The 12,100-nt window shown below is 31.5% G+C and overlaps 1 protein-coding gene across 1 annotated transcript in view; it reads right to left on the reverse strand.

Annotated features, from left to right (window-relative positions):
- Positions 1 to 12,100, reverse strand: part of LOC110030300 (serine/threonine-protein kinase TIO) — a 99,296-nt gene that overhangs the window by 45,791 nt on the left and 41,405 nt on the right. The window contains 5 exon segments of the mRNA XM_020732944.1: positions 7,507 to 7,645; positions 7,737 to 7,844; positions 7,967 to 8,047; positions 8,133 to 8,201; positions 8,292 to 8,364. Coding sequence (XP_020588603.1) covers positions 7,507 to 7,645; positions 7,737 to 7,844; positions 7,967 to 8,047; positions 8,133 to 8,201; positions 8,292 to 8,364 — 470 coding nt within the window.

Here is a 12,100-nt window from a genome sequence, read left to right on the forward strand (position 1 = left end):
ATATATATAAGCTAGCCATGAAAATGGAAGAATAGTAAAAAATTTGAAAAAGTGTATTACGATTGAAAATTAAATATTACTTTTCTTAGATGACGATATTAAACATAGATGTGCAAGATATTTTGATAAAATTTTCAATGAATATTATAGAAATAAAATTGATTTTAGTGATAAGAACAAAATTTATTTATTTCCACTGTCCCATTAGTAAAATAGAAGTTGAGAAGGATTCGAAGAAAATGAAGTGTGAAAAGACAATAGAACCTGATGGTATTCCAATAAAAGTGTGAAAATATTTTAAAACTTTGAAAATTTATTAGCTTACTAATTTTTTTAATATGATTTTAAAAGCTTAAAAGACGTCTCATGAGTGGAGAAATTTTATTGGTTTCTACTTTTAAAAAAAATGGGATACACAAGTGTGCAAATTATAAATGAATTAGGTTAACATGCCATACATTAAACTTATAGGAGACAGTGATTGACCATAGGTTCCGACGTGATACTAAAATTTCTCAAAATCAATTTGAATTCATGTCAGGTCTTATAGGAGACAGTGATTGACCATAGGTTCCGACGAGATACTAAAATTTCTCAAAATCAATTTGAAGTCTACTATGAATGTTATACAATTATTGAGAAGTTTCATGGAAAAGCATAGAGAGACTAAAGAGAATTTACATTTAATTTTGTTGGTTTAAAAAAAAAACTCACAATAAAGTATAAAGAGAACTACTTTGGAGAGTTCTAGAAAAGAAAGATGTTGATATTGCCTATATTCAAATCATTAAAGAAATATATATTATAATTGTCATTTGTGTTCAAGTACAAAGAAAATTGCTCACAAATTTTCCTCTTTTAGTTGGATTACATCATGAATCAGCTTTAAGAACATATGTTTTTGCTTTAGTTATGGATGCTTTTTACTGGACATTTATAGAAGGATGTATCTTGGCATATGCCTTTCATTGATGATAACCTTCTTGTGGATAAGACTAGACAGAATTCAAGAAAAAATTGAATTATGGAGGTCAACTGTAAAGTCTAAAGGTTTTTGTTTGAGTAGAACTAAAACCGAATACATGGAATGTAATTTTGGTAATAGTAGATCTAGTGGTGGGGATATAACAATAGATGTTCAAGTTATTAAAAGAAGTGAATATTTTATATATCTCAGATTTATTGCTCAAAATGATGGTATTAATGGGGATGTTATTAGTAGAATTCTAGTTGGATTATTGAAGTGGAGGGATACGGGACTATTGTATGATAAGAAGGTACCGTTTAGACTCGAAGGAAAATTTTATAAGATGGTGGTGAGACCTACAACGCTTAATGTTGTAGAAATTTGGCCTGTAAAAGAGAAGAATAAAATTAAGTTGTTAAGATGAGAATGCTCGAATGGATGGGTGGTTTTACATTAAGAGGCAATATGTGAAATTAATATATCCATGAAAAGGTTGGAGTAGATCCAGTGACAGATAAGATTAGAGAGTGTCGCTTCAGATAGTTTGGCCATATTAAACGTTGACCATATGATGAGCTTGTTAGGAAAGTAGATGTTTTAGATTTGAATAATGCTAAGAAAGGTAGAGGTAGACCTAAAATGACTTGGTCCTGTTGTATAAAAAATGATTTTAATTTAGTAGAATTTAATGAAAATATGACACTAAATAGGACACAATAGAGAAAAAAGACCTATGTAACTGGCCCTATTTAGTGGGATAAAGGCTTGTTATTATTCTTGTTGTAGATATTATGTTTGTTATTTTTAAGACATCAAAAAGCAGCAAGTGTGACAATATACAGATAACCTAATTTTGTCATATAAATAATGATATATAATTTTGGATATATCAGAAAAAAAAAGATATTCATGACATAAAGTAAAGTCATGGATATGTGTAAATTTCTATTAATTTTTTTAGAAGCTCTATAATACAATTTGCTGATTTAAGTTATGCATAATTCCATATTGATATTAGTTTAAATCCATTTGGATGATCATGAAAATTAGGCTTGTGTTGTAGTAATCTAGAAAAACTAATTTCAACTCAATCATAAATTTAGGATAGATCATGGTGAGAAATGTGTTTGATTTAATTATTTACCTGTTGCACTTCATTTTGATCCGAGAGTGGACGTTCAAAATTTGGTGTGACATGTGTTGCATCACTTGGAAATGATAAGCACCTAAGTGTAGTTGTATTTCCAACTGAAGACCCGTGTAATACCTCTAGTTTTATTTCTAAAAAATGTTCAAAAAACTGTTGTGTTTCCTTAAGAAACTATTAATAAGCATGATCCATAATTTTTCTCACCCACAACAGAACAATTGATTTTTATCGGAGCAAGTAATGGACAGTATAAGTATCTACAGCTGCACCTAAGTTGCAAATATAAATGCAATAAAAGGAAACCAGGGAGAGTGGCATCTTTGTCATGACAACCTTTCGTTGTGTTTGGTTGTACTTTTGTTGATTGTGGTACCAGCATGCACATAACGTTTGGAGGGTAGATAGAAAAAAAAGGGGTTAAAAGAAAGGCTACCGAGGAAAAAAAAAACTAAAAAATCAGCAACATAAGGCAAGATCTTTCCAGTTTATTTTTAGAAAACGTTGCTATGTCTTTTTATGCTTAATTTCCTTTACATTTATCACAGATTTTTGCATCATAAAGAAAGGTTAATTTCATGTTGATCTTGCAGGTATAGTACTTGGAGCGGATTGGAGTTGAAACGACCACAGGCTGGCGCCTAGGAGCCAATCTCCGCCGAGGAAATAGAAAAGACGGAGCCTAGACACCGCAGACTCGCACCTAGGCGCCCGAACTGTCCAAGGGTAGTTTTTGCACGCCCCAAAGAGTTATTTGACAAATCTAGACGTTTGGAAAATGACTTTTTGGCATTTTTAAGTCCTGAAATTCTCCAATAAGGCCGAGAGGTCGTAGATAATAGTAGGAAACGTAGATTTTACCATTTCTAAATAGATTAGTGAGGGGATTTTGAGAGATATATGTAAAGAATTATATTAACATTGCATGGATTCAGCAAGAGACTTTGTTGGAGAGATTTTCATCTTTCTTTTCAGATGAAAAAAACTAAGTATTGTGTTCTTCATTATCTTGTACTTGTTTTAAACACCTATTTAGTGGTTTTGGTTTGATTTAATGAAGCTTTCTATTATGTGGGGCACATGTTTTGTACAGTAGAATTCTTGTAGTTTTCTTTTGCAATGAATTGGATGAATATATAAGATGTTAGGATGCATGTTAGAATAAGTTTTTAAAATAATAGTGATGGTTTTTACTTCATGCTTCATTTACTAATCAATATGGTCAAATGATATATTAAAATTTGTTGTAAACTCATAAGTTGCAGGAGGGCTATGACTTTAACAACTATGAGGAACCACGTTGAACTCATGGATATAGGAAAATTAGTCATAAAATTCAATGCAATGTTAGGGAGATATTCGTTGATAAGTGCAAATTGGTATTTCTGGGATGACAGGCTAGAATTCTAACCAATTTGATCTAGGGTTCGTACATTCAATCTAAAATCAAGTCAATTAGAGAGCTATTAGGAGAAAGAGACTCTAGCGTGACAAGCTACAAGTTTCGCCGTGATAATCTAATTATTTGAAGGAAACATCCATAGGTTAACTGAGCTACGTTATGCATGTTACATTTTGTCACTGGTCACATTAGATTCTAAGTATCACATTCCTACATATTATCTAAATCGACACAAGAGAAAGGTAGTTTTTACACCTCAAAATTCATCAAACCAATATATCTAGTTAGGTTAACTTTAGATTTATGTTTGTATTTAGGAGAAATTGTTAGAAAAATACCCTTAATCCGCATTAAAAATTAAAACCTGATAGTAATAGCTATAACTTAGCCTTAGAGATTTCTTACATCGCTTCCCTGTGGGATCGATAATCGGGACTCCATTAGAGTCATATATTACTTAAACAATAGGTATACTTTCGTAGAATCTCTAATGTGTAAACTATAAATCAAATTCTAAACTCTATAGCATATACATTTTGCACACTAGCCGCCTAAAGAAATTGTGTCAAGTTTTTGTCAGGAAACCAAATAACTGTGTAACTGCAAATCGGGTCAATTTTTTGGCGTCGTTGTAAGGGAAACAACGGTAAGAGCTTTAGGAGAATTTTAGTTGAACCTGAAAGACTTAGATTTGAAAATTGTGAGGTTATTATCTAGTGTGTTTATTTATTATGAGACTATTTAAAAGAAAATCCAAAATACCAAAAATATTTTTGAGTGCTTGAAGTACTGGATATCTGTCCTATTAATTAAGTCTTTAGAGTTGAATGCTTAGCTCACATACTGCAGACCTTGAATTATACGACTCAAAACTAGAGAAAACTTTTAGGAGGATTAGAAGACCCTAGGGAGAAAATGTGGTAAGCAAGTGAAAAATGTATAACGTTGAGATTCATCAAGTTGACAACATTAAACCAAGCGCTTTATGGGAGGTCCATAGGTTGTCTTTGTTAGTATGTTTGTGAGTTGTAATTGTTTGAGGTGTGATGTGTTTGTTTTAGTGTGGATTAATCAATTTGATTGATGTTGGGGGATGTTTGAATTATTAATGGATTGATTTGAACTTTGTGCGTCATGAGTGAGGTGATTCCTTAAATTCTCATTGTGACTAGACTTATATTTTTTTCTTGTAATAGTTGCATTAACGAGTACATTACGACTCAGTTCTAAATCGGACTTGAGGATTAATTGGAGACATGATGACTTTGGACATAGAACATGTTCATCTAAATTATGTTACTTCCTTTATGTGACATTGTTTTCTTCGATATGGTTCAATAAACCAATTGAAGAAAAACCTAGAATGATCTTACACTACTCTTATAACTATTAGAGGTGCATACTTAAAGGGATAAGGTCATGTCTGAGGTTGGTGCTCCTGAGCCAATATATCAGGGATAAGCATTTAAAAGCACCCAATTGATCGGAGGTGTCATGAGATGAAGGAATAATTGATCTCATTTATGTGTTGATGTTTGTGTATATGTTACAACAGGATAGAGAGCTTAAGGAACATTACAATATATATTGTTATGCTGATACCTGTTGTGATAATTAGACTTTTCCTTAGTTTAATTTCATTCAACATGTTTTAGTTTAGATTTACATTCTGCTGCACATTATTCTATCATGATGAATACTTAAAGATGTTTCAGATAAGCATTCGTGGTAGATAGAATTTCTCAGTTATTTTTCTTCACGCTTATATTTTCTGTATTGAATGCTATGCATGTTAAAAATCATGTTTAGGGGGAAGAAATATTTTTAAAACTTAAACTTTATTTGTCTTCAGTGGCCTTATTTCATTTGAGATCACTTTTAAAATGACTTGTGGTATGTAGTGTTATCTTTAGATTATTATAATTTTGATTTTATGAATGTTAGAAAAAAAACTTAATTGGGATCCTATGTGAAGAAAATTGTTGTAGAGTTAAGATATTTTGTAGGAAATATTAGAAAAACGATTTTGTTATTTACGGTAGAAAGAAGTTGAATATTTAAAAAGATAAGATTCTCAGATTTACACTTTAAGAGATTGAGTCTTTATTGAAATTTTTTTAATAAAACTAATACTTACACTTTTAAAAAGTGAGGGAAAGTTTTGAGCTTTTAATTTTAGGAAGATAATAGTGAAATTCAAAATTATTAAGATTTATCCCGATATAGTAATCCTCACATGAAAATATAAAAGATTGAAAAAAGACACTTAAAAAAAAGTAAAAAAGAAATAAAAGTGAGAAGAAGCTTCAGAAGAAGCCTAATAAAAAATTTGTTTCACTTGAATCTTTTCAAAAAAGACTTAGAAACAATACTAAGCTTATTTTTTATCTAATATTGCTCAAATTGGTATTGATAGATTGCATTTTTTTTTTAAAAAACTTTCTAAGAGTTTTTAGTTTAACAAATTTCAATAACTTAAATAGAAAATCAGTATTCCTAAGTTGAATATGAGATATTCTTACACCCTAGTCCTAGGTTGATTTGCTATAATTTTTCCAAAGTTACACTATAACATTTCTAAGACAAAATTATAGGAAACTTTACTGAAACCCACTACCTCAAAATAACAAATTTGGTTTTTAAAGTTACAGTGTTACTTGAGAACAAGTAACGTTTAAATTTGGGAAATTTTGATATTTTTTTATATTTAATTACCTTTACATTTATCATATGTTTTTGAATGAAATTGTATTTTAAAGAAAGAGTATTTTCATGATTATCTTGCAGATATAACACTTGGAGCGGATTAGAGCTGAAACAAGGCGAAACAGAAGCAAATGTGAGCAAATGGGGGTGCTGCCAGCAGAGTGGCGCCTCTCAGCCCAGAAAACAGAGAAGACGTCGCCTAGGCGCCATTCTCAGCCTGAACTGTCCAGGGACAATTTATGCACGCCCCAAGGAGTTATTTGACGAATCTAGGCATTTGGAAAATGACCTTTTAGTATTTTTTAAGTCCTGAAATTCTCCAAGAAGGCCGAGAGGTCATAAATAAAAGTCGGAAATATATATTTTTACATTTTCTGAAGAGATTGGTGAGAAAATTTTGAGAGATATACGTAAGGGATTGTATTAACATTGCATGGATCAGCAGGCAATTTTTTTGAAGAGATTTTCATTTTTCTTTCAGAAGAAAAAAGCTAAGTATTGTGTTCTTTATTATCTTATACTTATTGTAAACACTTATCTAATGAATTTGCTTTAATTTAATGAAGTTTTATGTTGTGTGATACTTGCTTTGTGAAGTATAATTCTTGTACTTTTCTTTTGCAATGAATTGGATGAATGTTTAAGATGTTAGAATGCATGTTAGAATAGGTTTTTTATATCATAGTGATGGTTCTTACTTCATGCTTCATTTGCTAATCAATCTGGTCAATTGGTATGTTAAAACCTATTGTAAGTCATAAGTTTTGAGAGGGCTATGAATTTAAAAATTAGGAAGAACCAAATTGAACTGATAGGTGAATAAAAAGTAGTCCTAAAATTAATGCAATGTTAGGAAGATATTCGTTGATGGGTGTAAATTGGTGTTTCTAGAGTGGTAGGCTAAATTCCTAACCAATTTGATCTAGGGCTTCGTAACTTAAATCTAAGGTTAAGCCAATTAGAGGGTTATTAGGAGAAGAAGACTCTAGGGTGACAGGCTAGAAGTTTCGTCATGATAATCTTGTTATTTTAAGAAATCAACACTAATTTAACTGATTACTTGTGTCGATTTCTTAAAATAATTTAAACCATATGATCGCATGTCAAGCATAGATTTCATTGTTTCCATCCGAAGTCAAAGAAAGAGCCAACCGAGTACTCTAGTTGTCAAATACTGAATCCTAGGATGTGATTAGACAGGTATTTGCAAGTATTATAATAAAAAAAGTGGCATTTGTAGCGAAACTCTAGAATCCTTTGTTGATGTATGAAAGAGACCAATACCTGATTGATAATTTCCGGGAAAACGTTGACATACTAATGGTTCATCATACTGACCATTTGTGGCTAAACCAGGACTGTCTACAGGGACATTGGAACAGAGATTTTCATTTTTGTCACAGTCCAGAGAAGAAGAGCTCGCCTTAACTATCACAAATTATAAAAGTTAAATTCAAATTCCATAACAAAATGTTCCAATATAAAGCAATGTGTTAAACAACAGAGAATATTACAAGTATTGTCAGCAGCAGATTCAGATGGTAGATCAAGAGTGCAGTTGTTTGCTTCCCTCCTGTCTGTGCCAACAAATCCCTTGCAGGAGACATTACCAGCACCCTGCACTTTTTATCGTAAATTCATAGGGAAAAAAAACCCTGCATATAAGGTCGGTTCAAAGGAACAGTTTTTTGGAGTGAAACTAGCTATTGCTCAAGATTTTTTTTCTCTCAAAGGCAGAACTTACAAAGGTTAAGTTATCCTTTGTAAGTTCTTTGACAAATGGGTGCTCCAATAGAGCCGGCCAAGATAGCCTTTTCTCTGGTACCTGCAGAAACCAAATTACATCAGATATTCACAAGATTGGAAAATGGGTTCCCGAAGACCACTGTGGGAAAATGCAAGAAAATAACCTTGTTAAGCAAACCCTTCAAGAAGTTCCTGAAATTTAAGCTCATATCTTCAGGAAATTTCACTGGATCCTATTACAGGTACTAAAAAAGTTTAAATGGTATTTTTTAGATCAACTTGTAGTATACAAATGGATCTCAAAGAGATAAGAACATATGGACCTTCACAATTTGTCGAATAAGTGCATACACTGAATTTGTGTAAAATGGTGGCTGACCAACAAACAATTCATACCTGTTCATTCCCAAAAAGAAAGAAATCAGACTGAGGTTGGACCCTGTCAGAAGGCTTCAAATTATATTTGGAGCACGTTTTGCAATTCTTAAATAGTCACAAAAAAACCAGAAAATGAGCTAATTCATCATCATACTCGCGGCCAACCATACGATAGCTATTGCTTTAGTCAGGTTTAAGATTCCACTTAATAATCTATTTCAATTTAAACATTTTTGAGATATTCTCAATTTTTAACTCACGTAAAGATTAGGCTCTTTAGTGCAAAACCAGAAAAAAAGTTTAATTCATTCATACAGCAATATAAGGTCTTTAAATTTCACATGAAATCTGATAATGGATGCAAAATTCCAGAGTTATTAAGATTCACACCAAAAAAAATAAACTAATATGAAACGAACTACATAAGATATTAATCAAACACACAAACCAATTACAAAATAAGCTAGATGAAAGAAGAATAATGGAAATCAACAGTCTAAAGATTCATGCCTCAAATTGATACCAAGATAAGCCTTTGATACTTGTAAAGCGCATGAAGAATTCTCATGTAAAGCAAATAAGTATTCAAAAGAAGCAAAATTTTCAATAAAATATGGACTAAATTTTACATGCTCAAGGATCTGCTTATAATGAAAACTATAAAAAACTAACATATCAGAATTTCCAAAAATCTAGTAATAACTGCAAGTTTAAATTTCAACATCATTTGATTTCATCAATATAAAAATTTTCAATCCAAAAATATCAATAAACAATCCCAGTTGTACCCAAAACAAGTATACGAGAGTAAACAACTGAACATTACTACAGAAGGAAGTATAAAGTTCAAGTAGCACATAATCTGAGACTTCATAAGGAAATGAGAAGAACATGCACGCTAAGTCAAAGAACCCACTTCCCTGTACAAAATTGGATTGTATATAGCAAAAATATAAATGGAAATTTACATACATAGCACACAAGTCTTATGTTTTACATATCTCACACCTAAGCTTCCATATTTAAATACATAGCATTTTGATGTTTTAAACATATGCATCGAAAGGTATCGAAAGGTGTATTTGACTTTTAAAAAGTGATAATAGTGCTATTTTTAAGATGGTATTGAAGATTTGTGCGCTATGAGTGTAAAAATGAAAGTTTAGGTGTGAGATATGAAAATACATAAGGACTGTGCGCTATGTAAGCAAATGCCCCAAAAATAAAATATCTGATCATAGAAACAGCAAGATTCCGTAGAAGACTACAAAGCCAGCAGAGAAACAGACTACCTTATAATGTAGCCAATGAACGGTAACAAAAAAGATAGAAATTTTAGTGCATGTAACTAGGATCAGCTACCAACCAACCAAGCCAGTGTAAGGAAATAGAGGATACCACAACCACAGAAGGAACAACAACAGATTGCAACATGTACTATTCTTAAAATCTGACAAAAGTTGAACTGAAATCACTAGTGAGTTTACAGGAAATGAAAATATAAAATATCAAACATGTTCAAAAGACAAAAATAACTTATAACAATTTATAAATAATAATACGACATAGAAAATTGAAGAGAAACTAAAAAAAATGATATGACTATATGAATGAATAAGAACTTCAAAAAATTAACCAAAATGGCAAAATTATTAGTGTTGAAGATTTGTGCTCTTTTATGTTCATCCAAACATATGAAAGTTCAAATTTAAATTCTTTTAAGGCACTCTTTAAAAAAATCACTAAAATAATTATTCAATTTTACTTTCTCACAAAGATTCTTTTATGATTTTGCATATCAGAAACAAAACTTAAATAAAATAAATATCATGGTGAACATCAATCATAGTAATGATATCAGCAAATAACATCTAATGAATTATTTATGAATTCACTTAATTGATTCATAAACTATAATGGATATTATTTGTTCATTTTTACATTTAGAAAATCACTATATTATTTTGATCAACTGACTCATCAAGCATAGTAAACAAAATTTGTTCAATTGTACATTTAAGACTAGAATCGCTGCCTTCTATGGGCTCAAGTTCTTATCAAGAACAGATTCTATTAAAGGTGTAGGTTCAATTGATGAATAAACTGAATTTCACATAAAAGCTCAGATTCAGAGGAAAGATTGGATTCCGGTTTAAGTTGCAGTTCAAGTTTAAATATAAACATAGATCCAACGTGATTGTCAAGTTTAATTTCTCTTTAAGGTTTGGATTCAAAATTGTTCTCATACTCATTCAATTCTGAATGTCGTCTAATACTCATTCAATTCTGAATGTCGCTCAAATTTAGGTTCGAGTACATAAAAAGATTCTAATGTAGGTGAAGATTCATTTCCCACAATATCAAAAGAAACCAATTATAACTGTAGATATGATATGATTCATTTTCAAAAGAACATTCATGAAATACATTTTCATCAATAAGATCATATTTAACCATGCATGATTACTATATTCATGTATGTTCAACGGGCGGTTTTGATAAAGCCTCGTGTCATTTTTTTTAGTGTTGTATCTTGATTCTACAAACTATTGCGTAAGACCTTTAACCAAAACAAATAATGCTAATAAAATGGCAGATTTACATACATACCACCTTATGTATGAAAATGTGTATTTCACTTTTTTAAAGTTAAAATGGTTGTATGTGATATGAAAGATTAGGGCGGCAAAAATATAAAAAGTGAGGCTGCCAAAAAGGGTTATTGTTCGGGAACAGTTTGTGTTCGGCTTGTTAAGAGGCTCGTGTTCGATTCGTTCGCTAAGCAAACGAGTTGAACATAAATAATTTTCTAGTATTTGATATATAAAGGAGTTGAACACGAACAAGGATTTGTTCGTTTTTTTCTTAAAGCATGCATAATTACACTTTAGCATTTAGTATGTGTGTGTGTATATATATATATATATATATATTAAAAAAAGGAAAGGATACAAATAGATTATATGAGTGGGCCTAGAAAGGTACCCTACCCACACGGTACAACACACAAAAAAGTAAAGATACATGTAATACCAAAAAAAGTCAAAACCACCAAAATGTGCTTAGGGACGACTCAATTTAGTCTTGCCTCTGCCTCTAATTCTAGGAAATGAGTCATCTAGCAAATTGATGAGTTGCATGTCATTACCAGAAGTAACCAACATATCATCCATTAGATTTCTGAGCTCAAGTAGGTCACAATTCTTCTTCTTCCTCCTGGATGTGTAAATCTGTCATTCCTAGTCCGAAGACTAGTTCATCTGATCAGTATGTTGATCAACAGATTGTCGGGGCTATATAAGTTGTTGAATCCCTTGCGCCTGACTAATAGTAACGGCTTGCTCGTTTAGATGAGGTGATAGAATTGCAGTAGAAGGATTGTCAATTGTTGTAACCACATTAGGTTCTAGTGTATGTAAAGTATGAATGGTTACCTTTGCACCGTATACTTCCTGGGGATGAAGAGTTGCAAGGCTCTCCTAATTATCGGACCAAACATTTTACTTTATAGATAAGGATCCTTCAGTATTGTTTTCAATAATGTTTGTAGGTGTAGGTTGCCCAGCAGAGTCATCCGGCAAAACATCAATCGCATAATTAGAAATAGTATTGCCAGGGGGGCCCCAGAGGCAATTAAAGCAGACACTAAATCCTGTCTTGTGGTAATTTTCTTCACGTGGGGCTAATGTGTCCAAAACAGGGGTGGTTAGACCCATATATATATATATATATATATATATATATATATATATAT

This window comes from Phalaenopsis equestris, unplaced genomic scaffold (genome assembly GCF_001263595.1).
Source record: "Phalaenopsis equestris unplaced genomic scaffold, ASM126359v1 Scaffold000694, whole genome shotgun sequence".
Lineage (NCBI taxonomy): Eukaryota > Viridiplantae > Streptophyta > Magnoliopsida > Asparagales > Orchidaceae > Phalaenopsis > Phalaenopsis equestris.